Genomic DNA, 16,481 nt, shown 5'->3' with positions numbered 1-16,481 from the left:
TACTGACTCACCTAGGACTACAACCAATCAACAGAATTCTTTCTGTTTGTGCAGACTTAGAACAACGCTCTCTTCAACTTTTATATCATATGGATCAAATTATCCATGAATAGCATCTACACCCTTTTTCTTTTCTTTAGAAACAAAGTCTCATTTGTCACCCTTGTCATAGCAACCTCCAACTCGTGGGCTTAGGCGATTCTCTTGCCTCAGCCTCCCGAGTAGCTGGGAATACAGGTCCCCACCACAACGCCCGGCTATTTTTTTGTTGCAGTTTGGTCGGGGACGGGTTTGAACCCACCACCCTCGCTATGTGGGGCCGGCGCCCTACTCACTGAGCCACAGGCGCCGCCCACTCTTCTTTTAACTTTGAAAACATTTGGAAAGAAAAGCTGGTTTTTGAAGTTAAATCTACCATTTAAAAAATTTAACATGTAAGAGAGTATTGTATAACTAAACTGGGTTATAGAGTGGAAATGGGCGTGCGTATTCACAACAGTTGCTAGAATTCAAGAAAAATCCAGCGAGAGTAGAAAGTAACCCAGGTTCCCTGTGGCATCCATATTCAGAAACGCTTCCATCAAGAAAGATGGCATCAAGGGTTGGAACTACTGGGGAATGAAGGAACTAAACATTTCTTCTGGGTGATTCAGAAGGCTCAGCAGAGCTTTGATAGGCAGCTTTCTGTCAAAGGCTTTGTATGGGTAAAAGAACAATAGAACTTTTGTGTTTACTTACGTGTGGAATACAAAAGGCAGCACAGGCCCTGGTTTCATGTGCTTCTGTATTCCTGAGATGAAATTTAATAGCTGTCCTTGCACGTGAACTTCACGAACGCTCTGCTGAGTCTCAGAAACACACTGTGCTGCTATCCACATTACCACCGTGGCCTCAAGGCTTCTTCACAGTCCCAGGGAGCTGCCAGTCATAAGAGGAGCCTCCATTATGTTAGCCATTTTCAATACTTGTTTCCTACCTGTCTTGTTCCCGCTGTAGTATTTGGTACATGACAAGAGCTCAATGAATGTCTGCTCCGAGGCTGGTGGGTTCGAACCCGTCCCCAGCCTGCTAAACAACAACAAAAAAAGCCGGGCGTTGTGGCGGGCGCCTGTAGTCGCCGCTACTAGTTGGACTGAGGCAAGAGAATCGCTTGAACCCAACAGTTTGAGGTTGCTGTTAGCTATAACGCCACAGCACTCTACCGAGGGTGACAAAGTTAGACTCTGTCTCAATAAAAAAAAAGGAAAAATCAATGTCTGTGGAGTGAACGGGCATCCCCCACCCCTTTTCACCAATGGAAAACTGCGCCAGAGAAGGCGAATCGCCCAAAGTCACTCCTTGCGTTTTAAGGCAGGGCGGCGACTAGCGCAGAGGGCTCTTAAACTGCTCTCCACTCACTTGTTCCAAATCCTACGCCTTCACTTCTCCAGCTAAGAAAAATAAAAGGAATAGCTACGCGACCTCTGTGCCGCGAGTAACCAAGAGAGAGAACCAAGAACCGGCTCTTCCAACGCCAAACGCCCCAGAGGGCCGGGTACTGCCACGTGACCACAACGGCCGTAACTGTCACGTGACCCGCGACCGAGCTGTGGCGCACGCGCAGTAAACTTCTCCCCACATTGTTAACGGACAATGGCAGCTTCGCTAGGCGGCATGTTCTCTGGGCAGCCACCGGGTCCTCCACCACCCCAGCCGGGACTCCCAGGCCAGGCTTCACTTCTTCAAGCAGCGCCAGGTGCTCCGAGACCTTCTAACAGTACTTTGGTGGATGAGTTGGAGTCCTCTTTCGAGGTAAAGTGAGACATGGTAATCTTGTGGCCAGCCCGTCCTCCTCCCAGAAACGAATACTGCGCGTGCACACGCTGACCGCGGCGGCGATCCCAGCAGCCAGCTTACACACGGGGGAGCTGGGGCTCAGAGAAGGAGTCGCTTGTTTTAGGGTCCCCTTAGTCGATGTTGTACTCAGGTGTGCTGGCGGAGGATCGAGGATCGTAAACTCGACATCTTTGGAGACACGTGGAATTGAAGTTTTCTATCTCCCCCCAGCTTGGGGTTACAGTCCCCTCATTGAATGACTTGAAGAGAGGTTTTTTTTTTATTCTGAAGTAAGATTTTTGATGTGTGAATGACATTTGTTCTTTATATGTGTTGATCACACAGGCTTGTTTTGCTTCTCTGGTGAGTCAGGACTATGTCAATGGCACTGATCAGGAAGAAATTCGAACTGGTAAGCTCTCTTTCGTTGTAGACAATGTTCTTGGCTTTAGCAAGATTCCGCATTGCTGGTTTTGCACTTAATATGTTTCAGTCCTACTTACATACTAAGAGAACTTTTCCCAAGAATAAATGTATGCACATAGTCTGTATAAACGGTGGGGTTTTGTTTAGTTTATTAATTGGCAATCGAATGTTACTCTTGAACCATTTATAATGAGCATTTCATGATGGTACTAAGTAAAGAAGACTAATAGTATGTACTGCTTTAAAAAAAGATTGTTATTTTTAAAATAGGTATTATCATCTGTGCTTTCCTCTCATACCCCGAGTTTATCACTACAGGTAGCCAGAGCTTCTGATTTCTTTGTACTATGTTTTGAATGTTCCATCAGATTGAAAATTACAATGCTAATTGCTGTATCTCTGCATTGTCTGTCTTCAGAAGGTCTCATGGCTTTCGTTTTGTACTAAAGTCTTTTTTTCTTTTTTGCCTGATAATAGCACAAATTATCTGCTGTTTAATGTTAGTTAACACATGAGAAGTTGGGGGTTATTATTATTGCTGTGGCCAAGATTAAAATCCCTGATTCCTCTATGACAGGTGCTGTTTTGATACTCTTGTTTGTGTGAGAGAGCTATATATCTTGTATTTTTCTCAATGTAATATTTTGTTCTTTTTTTCAAGGTGTTGATCAGTGTATCCAGAAATTTCTAGATATTGCGAGACAGACAGAATGTTTTTTTCTACAAAAAAGATTGCAGTTATCTGTCCAGAAACCAGAGCAAGTTATCAAAGAGGTATAAATTCAGTTTTTGTATCAGCTTTTAGGAAAAACAGATGTTGCTTGGAACAACAATACCCATAAATGGATATTTGTGCTTTAATTGAGATGCACACGTTTCCCGGGAGTTGCAGTAGGGCTGAAGGTAGAGTGTGAAGGGCTGCTAGTTGTCAGTGTTTGTGACAACCTGGAAATTAGTGAAGTCGAGTAGAGATACAAACCAGTGCTTCAAACAGAGCAGCTCAGCTCTTACCTCTTACATTGGCATTCAGAGAAGATTTTTCTTTTTCTTTTTCCTTTTTTTTTTTTTTTTTTTTTTGAGACGGAGTCTCACTTGGTCAATCTCAGTAGAGTGCTGTAGCGTCTTAGCTCACAGCAACCTCAATCTCTTGGGCTCAAGTGATTCTCTTACCTCAGCCTCCCAAGTAGCTGGAATTATATGTCCTACCACAATGCCCAGTTATTTTTTTAGAGACAGTCTTGCTTTTGCTCAGGCTGGTCTTGAACTTGTGGGCTTAGGCGGTCCACTCACCTCGGCCTCCCAAATGCTGGGATTATACGCCTGTGCCACCACTACGCCCGGCCCAGGGAAGATTTTTCTTAAAGAAAAGGTTCTGCTGCATAAAAAACAGGTAAAAAGCAATCATTTGGGACAAAAACACATCTATGTCCCCGGTTGCCTTACCCAATGCCTTGTACACAAGAAGCCAAGGAATCAAAAAGTAAATGTCCTGACTCTGGCTCCTTGAAATTCAGGATTTCATTGATGTCATTTGTTTTAAACTGGCGCATTTCGAAGTGTGTTAAAGTTGCCACAGTGGGATGCTATAATGGCGTGAAGTGGGTTGAGTCAAAGCCTGCTCCTTTGATGTGAAGGAATGAGGATTCATCCTACCTAGAAGGCCAGTAATGCCTCCAGTGAGAAACATTTACGTTTAGATACCAGTTTGGCACAGTTTTTAAAGTAAGTACTCCTCCAAGGAGACCATTTTAATCCAAAAGGCTCTTTTCATTCTTAACACCAGCTATTGAAGGGTGAATGGCAGTTCTCACACTTCATCATGTTGGATCATTTCCTAATGTGAATACTTGAATAACAATGCAGATATGTTCAAAGCCAGGTCTTTAATAATAAAGACCGAATGCTGGTGTTCATACAAAGCTCTTGAAAATGCAGTCAGGTGCATTGGCTCATGCCGTAATCCTTGCACTTAGGGAGGTTTGGGCTGGTGGATGGCTTGAGCCCAGGAATTCAAGGCTACAGTTGAGCTGTGTATGCATCACTGCCCTCCAGCCTGCTGATAGAGGAAGACCCTATCTTTAAATTTAAAAAAAAAAGCCTCTTGAAAATGTGATTTTAACTCTTCATAATTTGAAATGGTAGAATAGTGGCGTGAATTTTTTGTAAACAGTTTTTAATATGTGTTTCTAATTCGTAGTGTTTTTGGTTCCCATCAGTAGCCTTTGGACCAGGGTACTGGGTGGCTAAGGACCAAGATGAGAAAGAGTCTTATCTTTTTTTTTTTTTGGCTGCCTTTCAATGCGTTTTTTTTTTTTTTAAAGACAAGAGTCTTACTCTGCCACCTTGGGTAGAGTGCTGTGGCATCATAGCTTACAGCAACCTCAAACTCCTGGGCCTAAGCAATCTTCTTGCTTCAGCCTCCCAAGTAGCTGGGACTATAGGTGCCCACCACAATGCCTGGCTAGTTTTTCTGCTTTTGGTAGAGACTGGGTCTTGCTCTTGTTTGGGCTGGTCTTGAATTCCTGAGCCCAAGCAATCCGCTCATCTCGACTTCCCAGAGTGCTAGGATAACACTGTTACTAGCCTTCAATGCCTTTTAAATTTTTTAACTTGCATATTACTTTAAAAGAAAAAAAAAAATTAAAAACTTTTAATGTTAAGCAGACATTTATCATTTGGGTTCTTCAAATAGTGGAGCCAGACAGAGTAATGGGGTTAGTGTGGTTTAATGGATTCTCTTTGTTTTGAATTTACTTCTTAGCACTCTTCACTAATCAGGAACTGTATTGTTTTTCCTGAGATCGCTCTGACTTACTCCGTTGTTTTCATCTGTAGGATGTCTCTGAGCTAAGGAATGAATTACAGCGGAAAGATGCGCTGGTCCAGAAGCACTTGACGAAGCTGAGGCACTGGCAGCAGGTGTTGGAGGACATCAGTGTGCAGCACAAAAAGCCAGCCGACATCCCTCAGGGGTCCCTGGCCTACCTGGAACAGGCGTCGGCCACTATCCCTGCACCTCTGAAGCCGACCTGAGGGAGGGTATGCCAGAGTGCCGGCGGCCTTGGACAGCTTGCCACACATTTCTCAAGGACATGGGTGGCATTTTGGAAGAACTCTTTGCCAGGGAATGAGTTGATTTTAGTTTTATGCTCCCACCTAAAATTTTACCACTATTTTTATAAGCTGTTTAGGTTTTGGAATACTTTTTGAAATGCTTGTGGCTGAGTAAAACAAGTGAATATGTCTTTTGCAAAGTTTAGACTGTTAGTATAGTGATATGATTGCTTTTTATGGGTTTGTTTGGGGACTTTTTTGCTTATTTAATTTTTGTGTGACTTTCCATTTCCTTGCATGTGCTTCTAGTTGTCAGTTGACTTTGAGCTGAGGGAAAAGACAATTAAGTAGTCTGAGAATGGAGGATGAGGATTTTGCTTGGGGGTCCTTTATGATAATTACCCCATGATGGTAGGGTAGACAAATAAGTAAATTTGTTGTGTGTCAATATTGAACTACCTCAAGAAGAGGAATGTAGTTACACCATGTTCATCTTGTGCCCAGAACTTTCAGAACAAGGAGATTGTAAATAGGAGGAGGAGGATTAAAACGTCCTGGGTTAGTGAAATGATGGCTGATGCTGATGTTTATTTGGGGTAAGTTGATACTTTGTGCGGTGTTTATTTACTTCTTGATGGGGCGGGATGCCGTGGGTGCAGTGGCGTGCTGAGTTGTGTTACATTCCGGGGTAACGAGGCAGTGTAAGTGACTGGGCAGACTCTTACCTCAGTGCTATAGCAGTCGGAGCATTACAGCTTACTCCAGTTGTCTCTGTTTTGAGTTAATTGCTGTGTCATTTTGTTTTGCATTTTTGGAAGAGTGATACTTTCCATTAGGGATGATGATCGCTAATGGATTTGATTCCAGGGGACTGGGGTCTCTGAGTCCAGGTGGGCTGCAAGGTGGTCCTCCGCTACTTTACTTCCATAAAGAGCTGTGGTGCCTCTGCATTGGGGAGGCTCTGTTCTCTTGCCAGTTTTCATAGGCCACCTCAGATTGTCTGAATTGCTCTTGAGAAAAACAGACTAGCATTGTTCTGTCTCTTGTTGGGTGAGGTTTTCCTAAATTTTATGTAGTCTCTTATTAAATTACATCTCTTTACCCAAACAAAGGTGTCACTGTCTTCTGAACAGGTAGCACAGCGTGTCTGTGGCCCAGTGTCCTGGGTCCCTTTATTTTCTCCAGCCTTGAAGGTCCTGCTCACACACATAACATCCAGTCATGTTCCTGGTTTGGGCTGGATGCCACCTGCTCCCTGCAGCCTCCCAGTGCCCTTCCTGCTGTCCCCAGGGCATAGGACTTACCTCTCCATCTGGCCCTTACTTGGTTCTCCCTTGTGGGTTAGTGGCTTGTGTCTGTCTCTGCCCCTTCCTGCACTGTATGCCCGTGAGCATTAGGTATTATTTCCTTCAGTATACAGGGACCATATGTTCTTTCTTCTATACATGGTACTTAGTTTTTGTTTGTATTTGTGGTATCTGGCATACGGACGTAGGATTACCAGCTTGAGACTAAGGAATCCTTAATTGGCATGTATAGGTTAAACAAAGCTTTGTATTTATTTATTTTGAGACAAGGTCTCGCTCTGTTGCCTGGCTGGAATGCAGTGGTATCACTTCTTCACAGCTCCCTGCAGTCTCAGGCTGGGCTCAAGCCTCCTGCCTCAGTCTCCTAAGTAGCTGGGACCACACCCAACCAACCAAAGCTTTTAAAAGCTCACATTAGGCTCAGTGGTTAGGGCATGGGCCACATGCACCGGGGCTGGTGGGTTTGAACCCATCCAGGGCCTACTAAACAACCGTAACAACAATAACAAAAAAAATAGCCGGGCGTTGTGGTGGGCGCCTGTGGTCCCAGCTGCTCGGGAGGCTGAGGCAAGGGAATTGCTTAAGCCCAAGTGTTTAAGGTTGCTGTGAGCTGTGACGCCACAGCTCTCTACCGAGTGTGACATAGTGAGACTCTTTCTCAAAAATGGAATAGAATAAAATAGCTCACATTATATGACCTCTGCGTTGTTAACCTGGTCATCTTGTGGTGAGTAGAAACTCTTGACTGATAGCTTTAGATTTTTAAATTTAAAACCTTAAGTAAACTGAGTTAAAGGCATTCTTTCTAAGGAGTTCTTGGTGAAAAGATTGGGAAGTGTTCTATTTGGTGCTTAGTGAAAATATTTTGAATTAATGCTTGTACCAGTTATTGCCATTTTTTTATTAAACTCAAAATTTTGTCAAGTAAATGTCAAGTTTTTTATTTTGTCTGTTTGTAAACATCTTGCTGGTTGATGAACACAGAAAATCCTCTACAGCTCCTGTCTTCAGGAGAAAATCAGGAGCCATCCTCTGGGGTTTCCCTGTGAGCCTGGGGGATGCCCTCTGTTGAGTCACTGCCTAGAGTCACACCTGGGCTGGGATATGTCTTTGAGGAAAGAACCACCTGTATGTAGTCTTTTTTAAAGCATGAAATAAAAAACAGTACAACAGTGCTCACTGCTGTGGTCTGAATATTGGTCCCCCGGACCCCCCTGCCAAATTCATATGTTGGAATCTCATCTCTGATGTGTTGGTATTAAGCGTTGGGGCTGTCAGGAAGTGATTAAGTGATGAGGGCTCCACCCTCATGAATGGGATTAGGGCCTTTACAAAAGAGGTGCAGACAGTCTCTTAGCCCTTCCACCCGTGAGAGGACAGGCAGCAAGTGGACATCTATGAGAAATGGGCCCTCACCAGATAATGGATCTGCTAGCAACTTGATCTGGGCCTGCTTAGCCTTCAGAACTGTGAGCAACACATTTCTATTGTTTATAAATTACCCAGTAGAAGATACTTTATTTATAGCACCCCAAATAAACTAAGATATCCATCTTAAGTGGAAAAGATGAAAAAAAATTTGATGCTGAAAATAATATGGCATGTTACATGTATGGTGACAAGTGTTCTTATTTTTAAAATTATCTCATTGTAGCCTTGTTTTGATTAGATAGTAAATTTACCTTTGTGGATCCAAATTTTAACTGCATTTCTCTCAAAGTGATATAAGTATGTAATCAGCTACTTTTTATTCAAAGACGATCTGTTTGAGGCTAATGTGAATTTCCTGTTTCCAAGCTCTGTCTTTACTAATTTTACCTTTCTATGGAAAAGCAATACAAGTCACAATCATTTTATTGCCCAGTTGTTTAAAATTTTATTCAAAGAGGAAAGATTTGACAGTGCATAGAATTGACCTCTGTTTATGGGCCACCTGTGGGGCCAGCACCAAATGAAGATAATTTGGCCACTAAAAGTTGCATTGAGTCTTGTCAAATCACATTGCTCCCAGCAGTGGAGGATAAAACAGTTCGGTGTGGACTGAGAGCTAGGTCAGCATCGTGAGCGGCCAGTCCAGAGTCCATGCAATGAGGAAGTAATGTACCAGGAGGCACAGGGCCAACCCCAAAGGCCAGAGGGTCAAGGGACCTGTGAGTTCAAAGAACAGAACAGTCTAGAAACCTTCACAAATGAATGAACAGGCTAACACTACAATCATTGAAACTGAGATGTATGACCAGGCTATTCACAAAAAACCTTAACTTCTATTCAAGATTGGTGTCTCTGCCCATTTTCTCTTGCTTAATCCTTGCAAAGCCTCTTTAGAGGTAGATGTTACCGTCTCTACAATTTGCTGCTGGTCCTAGATGGAGGAATTCGGAACATTCAATCCAAACATGGTCCCATCCTGTTCTAGTAGTTTTGGTTTGTTTGCTTTTTAATTGGCTTTCCTGTTTATGTGAACCAATGTCTTTTTTTTTTTTTATTAAATCATAACTGTATACATTGATATGATCATGGGGCATCATACACTCGCTTCATAGACCATTTGACACATTTTTATCACAATGGTTAACATAGCCTTTCCGGCGTTATCTCAGTTACTGTGCCAAAACATTTACATTCTACATTTACCAAGTTTCGCAAATACCCCTGTAAGATGCGGCTTTCCTGTTTATTTTGAACTTTGTTTCAACTTTTTTTGAATTCCTTTTCCTATTGAGGTTACATGTGTTTTAGATTTGTATCCTTTTACATAGAAACAACTTTTCAAGTGGAGGTGACCAGAATCCTAAGATCAAATAAAACTTTCAAAGTAGACCATGGAAATCACAAAGTCTGATATTCCACAAAGTGAAGTATGGCGATATGGACACTAGAAATACAATATATATAGGGCATTAATAATATTTTTCTAAGATTGCTTTTTAATAACACTGTTTTGTTTAATGTCAAGTCTTTTTTAATGAACTGCTGTCACAATGAAACTGTATGAAATATTAATGCCAAAATTTGCTTTAGATATCATATATAAATTATATAATAAGTTATTTGGTTGGTTGGTTTTAGTTCATTACTTCAATCAGATGATGTAAAAGAAATGTTTTTCAAGTATCGTCTTTGTAATCTATCCCAGACATCAGCTTAGAAAGAAAAGTACTTAGTAAACCATTCCTGGTGTGCAGAGCCCTGTTTTTGCTGGGCTTCTTTGGGTTGGGCTGTTTCACCATCTGACGTCCTAAAAACAAACAAACAAAATGATTTCTTATATGTTTAAGGATATCGTTCAGTAAACTACCCCACTATCTTTTCAGGCTACACAACCACTTCTTTATCCTTCAAAAGATACCAATATAGTAGCTGTAAACAAATTGTTGGCTTGGGGAGAGTGTCTTAACTCTGTTTTGAAAACAGAAAGCTCATCATTGTTTGGTACTTGTGTTTCTTTTTTAAATTTTTTTTTTTTTTTTGAGAGTCTCACTCTGTTGCCCCTGTAGGGTACTGTGGCATCATCGTACCTCCCAGCAACCTCCACCTCCTGGGCTCATGCGATCCTCTTGCCTCAGCCTCTCAAGTAGGTGAGACTACAGGTTCCCACCCCAACACCTGGCAAGTTTTTTCTATTTGTAGGGGAGACCAGGGTCTTGAACTCCTGAGCTGGAGCAATCTACCCACCTCGATTATATTATAGGTGTGAGGCACTGTGTGCGCCCAGCCTCCAGTGTTTCATTTAAGATTTAGTGGTTGGGTCTGGTATGAAGGCCCACACCTATAATCCTAGCACTCTGGTAAACCAAGCAGGAGAATCACTTGATGTGAGGAGTTCAAGACCAGCCCTGAGTGAGAACAAGACTCGGTCTCTACTAAAAATAGACAAAATTAGCTAGACATGGTGGCAGCATGCCTGTAGTCCCCGCTACTTGGGAGGCTGAGGGAGGAAGATGGCTTGAGCCCAGAAGTCTGAGGTTGCTTGAGCTATGATGATACTACTGCACTCTAGCAGGGGTGACAGAGTGGGACCCTGTCTCAAAAAGAAAAAGACAGTTAGTGGTTCTACCTGAGATAATTATGCATGATCAACCCAGCCTACCAATTAAGAGGCTATTAAATTCTAAGATGACAGAACAAATCTTAAAGACTAACCTTAGTAGTAAGAGTGAAAATATATCAGTCCCTTCTGTGATAGGTCCTGTGCTAAGCACATTCTACAGATTAATTTCTTTATTCTGACATCAACCTGATGAGGTAGGTGCTGTATTATCTTCATTTTAGAGGTGGGGATACAGAGACACAGAGAGGTCAAGTGACATACCCATGGCCACACAGCTAAGAAAAGGGGGATCACAATTTGAATCCAGACCTCAAGGCCAGATGAAGAGAGTCTACCTTCCATGTAACCCATGTGGAAGTTTTCAGCCAGGTGATTCAATATCGCTTGTCTGATCAGCCATGAAAAATGGCCTTTCAAAACTGTTACTAAGAATAATACCTGTCCCCCAAATGACAATTTTCTCTTTCATCTTTTGGCTGGATTGTTGTTTCTCCAAGGCAGGGCTTGTTTTGCTACTTTTTTACATCTGCCCAAATGGCTACATATTTCAGAGGTTCCAGAAAGGATCGTAATTTCCTGTCTATAGGGAAATGGAATAACAGCATGTATCCCCGCCTTCCCTACCCTACCTTGTGGCAGTTTTTGCATCTAAAGACTGTGTGGGTTTGTGAGGCCGGCCACCGCTGGGGCTTGGGTCCAAGCTTGGTGATTTGGTTATTGGAGGAGCATTGATCCTGGAGCTCAGATCACCGCTCAGGAAGTTCTTTGCATAGGACGCGAGGTTTGGCACGCTGACCACTCGGCTGGGCACTTCCTCTATCTTCTTTTTCTGTTTGTATTAAAGGAAAGGTCTGTTAGTGTTGCATTTAAAAGGCATTATTGTCTTGAGTGCCCATAGCTCAGTAGCTAGGGCGCCAGCTACATACACCGAGGCTGGTGGGTTTGAGCCTGGCCTGGGTTTGAACAAACAACAATCACAACTGCACAAAAAACTAGCCGGGCATTGTGGTGGGTGCCTGTAGTCCCAGCTACCTGAGACTGAGGCAAGAGAATCACTTGAGCCCAAAGAGTTTAAGGTTGCTATGAGCTATGATGCTGCTGCACTCTACCGAGGGCGACATAGTGAGACTCTGTCTCCAAAAAAAAAAAACAAAAAAGGCATTATTGTAAAAGTAAATAGGGCCCACCCAACCAAGATTACGTCAGAGAGGACGCAACAATTTTATTTGTATACTTGCATGTTATTTTTTTAAAGCATTCTCCCCTCCAATCTTCATTTTGTATTTTAAAAAATACATAGGTTCATAATCTTTTATCCCAAACTTCTAGAGACAGACATGTTCATAATTCAAAAAAGTTTTTTATTTTATATCTCAGAAGAGCATATAACACCTCCAACAGGTGCTGGACCCACCCTATCCTCAAATGCATTAATACTTAACATTGTGTCAAACTAACAAGGATCCATAAAAAACTATAAATGAGATCACATCAGTTAGGGTGAAGTTGAGTTTATTGTTCTATGAGCTTTAAAAAATACTATTTTTCTAGAACTTTTATGATTTTATGACAACAGAGACTTGGACAGTAATATGCACTCTGTAACTTTACAGAAATAAAGTAAAAGGTTCCTATTCTCTCCTCTCTCCTTCCCATCACCGAGATAGAACTATCAAGTGCCCATCGACCCATGAATGGATTAATAAATTGTGGCATATGTACACCATGGAATATTATGCAGCCTTAAAAAAAGATGGAGACTTTACCTCGTTCATGTTTACATGGATGGAGCTGGAACATATTCTTAGCAATGTGCTCAAGAGTGGAAGAAAAAGTATCCAATGTACTCAGCCCTACTGTGAAACCAATTTATAGCTTTCATATGAAAGCTATTACCCAATTATAGCCCAAAAAGAAGGGGAGAGGGAGGGTAATTGATGGGACCACACCTACCATGCATCTTACAAGGGTACATGTGAAACTTACTAAGTGTAGAATATAAATGTCTTAACACAATAAGAAAATGCCGTGAAGGCTATGTTAACCAGTTTGATGAAAATATTTCAAATTGTGTATAAAACCAGCACATTGTACCCCATGATTGCATTAATGTATACGACTATGATTTAAAAAAAAAAAACAAAGAAAATTTGGAAAATACAAAAGCCCATAAAAAATAAAAAGCACACATGATCTGCCCAGCCAGATATAAACACTTGGGACTATTTACTGTAGGTCATTTCTTTCGATGAACAGTCTTCTGACCGTATGCCAGACCACCAATACACTGCACTTATCTTTAGGAAGAATGAACCCAGCAGAATTGTGTAATTCGTTAAAACCAGTAGACTCGATTTACCTTCATGGAAGGGGTCAAGTAACCCGGGTGAGGATTGAAAGAAAAAGACCGGTTCCGATGGGACATCGAGCCAGGGAATGCTACACGGTGCAATCTTCTCTCTTCCTGGAAAACCGGTACAACCAAATATAAATGAGCCTGAACACAGTGCTGGGGTCAACTTTAAGGAAAGTGGCTGTGAGGCCAGAATATAGAGAGAAAGAAAGTTCTAGGAAAGGAGGGAAAATCAGCAGGAATTGACTGCCTGCCACTGAAGCTTTGGGGAAGCACCTTTATGTCCCAGCCCCTCTTGTCAAGGGAAGGGTAGGCTTGTGCCCTAGGAAGTTAGAAATCCCAAAGTTTATCATCTGAAGATAAACTGTTGCAGGAAGCTAATAATTCAGAAAAATAAAGCTCTCTGGTGCACAAAGCATTTCACTTTCCTTTCTTTTGTTTTAAATTAGTATCATAGAATTTTTTTTTTTTTTTTTTTTTGAGACAAGAGTCTCACTTTACCCAGGCTAGAGTGTTCTGGCATCAGCTTGCCTCACAGCAATCTCAAACTCCTGGGATCAAGTTATCCTCCTGCCTCAGCCTCCCCAGTAGCTGGGACTACAGGTGCCCACCACGATGCCTGCTCATTTTTCTATTTTTTAGTAGAGGTGGGGTCTGGATTTGCTAAGGCTGGTCTCCCAACTCCTGAGTTGAAAGGATCTCCTGCCTGGGCCTCTCAGAGTGCTAGGATTATAGCTGAGAGCCACAGAGCCTGGCCTGACATTTTCTAACATACAAAAGACAGGTGATAAAATCCAGCTCCCACTTTAGCAATTCTAACTATATGGCCAATCTTGTTTGTTTGTGTCATTTCTTCCAACCTTTTCTCTCCTGCTGTATTTTTTGTTTTTTTGTTTGTGAGACAGAGTCTCACTTTGTTGCTGTGGCTAGAGTGCTCTAGTGTCATAGCTCACAGCAACCTCTGACTCTTGGGCTCTTGCCTGCCTCCACAGTAGCTGAGACTACAGGCGCCCACCACAATGCCTGGCTATTTTTGTTGTTGAGACAGGGTCTCCCTCTTGCTCAGGCTGGTCTCAAATTCCTGATTTCAACCAATCCACCGGCCTAGCCTCCCAAAGTGCTAGGAATACAGCTGTGAACCACTGTGCCCGGCCTGCTGTATTATTTTTCAAGTCAATTCTAGTCATCATGTAATTTTTAATGTAAAAAAATTAAATATATATTTATAAGAGGTAAAGATTCCTTTTTCAAAAAAAGAAAGCATAACCATAAAATCTCTGTTAACGCTTAGCAAACGAGCAATGATTTCTTTTTAATACCTAATTTTCAGGCAGTGGTCACAGCTGGAGGAAAAATGGAAGGAGGTGGGTCCGGACATTTGCATAATCAGAGGGAGCTGGCTTTGCTAATTAAAAAAGTCATTTTTACAAAAGGAAGATCAATAATGAATTCGATCCTACTAATATCCAAACATAAAGCAAACCATTCTAGTTTTTCTCAAATTAAGTGACTTAAAAAAGCCAATATCAACATCAGGTAAATGCTGCTGGATTTGTGATTAGAATGTTTCTTTCATCTATTTTAAGTTTTTTAGCGAATGTGAGTTTTTTTAATAATAGGAAAAAAAATAAAGAATTCTTTGTAAGGCCAAATTGGAGAACTGTCAAGTGCAAGTGAGCGCCCCTCCCGAGGCCCCGCGGCCCGCCAGGCGCGTGGACGAGACCGGCAGCCTCACCGCGAGCTGCTTGATGATATCCTCTCTCTCTCTCAGGAGGCTCTGCAGACGGCCTATGAGCTGAAGGTCCTCCGGCCGGGATGCTCCCTTCCCGGGCTTCTCTCCGGAATCTTTGAGTCTGTTCCAAGCAGGCAAGCATTTAGTCCCCCGAGTACTCAGCAAGGTGGAGGGAGATGAAATGGACGGGATGGGGACGCTTCTGTGTGCTGGCTCAGCCGGGCCAGCGGAGGTGCAGACAGCAGCAGAGGCTTGGCCAGGGCCACCTGTGATTGGCTGCAGAACCCTGGACCCCAACTCCCAATCTGACCTCTGCTGGTTACCCCGAGGCTGCAGGGCCAGGGAACCGAAGGCCTGGGGAGGCGCATGGATGTTGCGCCCAGCGAGGCTGCAGGAGCCAGGGGTGCTCCTGCAAGCAGAGCTCTGGGCAGGAACGAGCCCCAAGCCTGCCCGAGGCCAGCTGGTCCTGCTGAAGCCGACGTGGCTCTGGCGCCACCTGCTGGTGGACATGGAGCAAGGCCGAGGAGCGCAGGTGGTACTCGCCGCCCTTGCGGTGTGAACCCAGAGAGGATAAACCGCGAGAGGTGGGGGTGACTGGAGTTAGGGCTGCAGACCACCCACCGGGTGTAGTTAGCGAGAGGCCAGGGTTTGGGGGCAAGACGATATGGGCTCTAATCCTGGCTCTGGTTTTTAAATTTTTTTCTAGCTATGTGACCTTGGGCATAGCGTTTCACCTGTTAAACCTCAGTTCCCTTCTCTTTAAAATGGGCTTAAAGCTGGGTGGTTGTGAGGATTCGATGAGGTGATGAGAGCCTGGCATATAGAAAGTTCCCGTTAGGAGGTGGCTGGTAAAACCTTTCCTGCAGCGTCTGGATATCGCTTTGTACTGGGGACAGTGGAGAACAGTTTTAAGAGAAGTTTGTTAAAGGTCAGACAGGGGACATTTAAACTCAGTGCTGCCCAACCTTGGGCAAGTTGCTTCATCCATCTGAACCTGATTATTGCAATTATCTCTTAAATGGACTTCCTGCCAATCACCCTTCCCCTGGTCTCTCCTCTCAGCAGCCAGAAGTGTCCCTAAAGGTAACATCAGGCATGTCACTCTTGCCCAAAGCCTTGTCATGGCTTCCAAGGGAAGTCTGAACACATCCAAACTCCTTCCCATTGGGGTGGGACCCTCATTTCTCACCACTTACCCTCCACTCACTCTGTTCAGCCACATGAGAGTCTTCTACCTATTTGCAGTCACGTGAAGGTCGCAGGGCCTTTGCATTACCTATTCTATCTGTTTGGGATTCTTTTCCTGCAGAGCTCTGGCATTCCCTCACCTCACTGTTTCACCTTCTCTCTAGACCAGTGGTTCTCAAACTCCGGGTCACGACCCCTTTTTAACAATGACAATACATTGCAGCATTAGGAAGGTTGAGAAGCGCTGCTCTAGAGCCTGATGCTGTCTTCTTCTGGCTCTTTCACTACATCGTGTGAAGTTATAGATCTGCTCATTTTTTTATCTGAATCCTAGTTCAGAATGTGTGAGCGTGATGAGACCTGTTTTGTCTGGCCTCTGTTTTGTTCCCTGCTATAACTTTAGAGCTTACACAGTGCAAGGCACACAGCTGGTCCTTAACAAATATTTGTGGAATGAACAAATGCACGCATGCCTGCCTGAGAGGCTCCAGTTTTCTTTATCTGTCAGTGGGAATGGCAGTTCCACCTTAAAGTGCTGTTGTGAAGACTGAATGA

General features: G+C 43.2%; 2 protein-coding genes across 2 annotated transcripts in view; one reads left to right on the top strand and one right to left on the bottom strand.

The window, feature by feature from the left end:
• Nucleotides 1-527: 527 nt before the first annotated feature.
• Nucleotides 528-7,777, top strand: MED28 (mediator complex subunit 28). Its single transcript, XM_053578093.1, is given in 5 exon segments — nucleotides 528-1,791; nucleotides 2,161-2,227; nucleotides 2,903-3,015; nucleotides 5,077-5,224; nucleotides 5,227-7,777. Coding segments are annotated over 5 exon segments (633 nt in total). The 5' UTR covers nucleotides 528-1,632; the 3' UTR covers nucleotides 5,373-7,777.
• Nucleotides 7,778-8,466: 689 nt separating this feature from the next.
• Nucleotides 8,467-16,481, bottom strand: part of FAM184B (family with sequence similarity 184 member B) — a 103,082-nt gene continuing 95,067 nt past the window's right edge. The window contains exons 15-18 of the mRNA XM_053578078.1: nucleotides 14,742-14,859; nucleotides 13,013-13,117; nucleotides 11,283-11,482; nucleotides 8,467-9,840 (exon numbers count right to left, since the gene is read on the bottom strand). Of these exons, the coding sequence (XP_053434053.1) occupies nucleotides 9,747-9,840; nucleotides 11,283-11,482; nucleotides 13,013-13,117; nucleotides 14,742-14,859 (517 nt within the window). The 3' untranslated portion in view covers nucleotides 8,467-9,746. The remainder of the gene's footprint in view (nucleotides 9,841-11,282; nucleotides 11,483-13,012; nucleotides 13,118-14,741; nucleotides 14,860-16,481) is intronic.

The sequence above is a fragment of the Nycticebus coucang genome, chromosome 23, assembly GCF_027406575.1.
Source record: "Nycticebus coucang isolate mNycCou1 chromosome 23, mNycCou1.pri, whole genome shotgun sequence".
In the NCBI taxonomy this organism is placed as follows: Eukaryota; Metazoa; Chordata; class Mammalia; order Primates; family Lorisidae; genus Nycticebus; species Nycticebus coucang.
The sequence above is the reverse complement of the archived record's forward strand: the minus strand, read 5'-3'. Positions and strand labels throughout refer to the sequence as shown.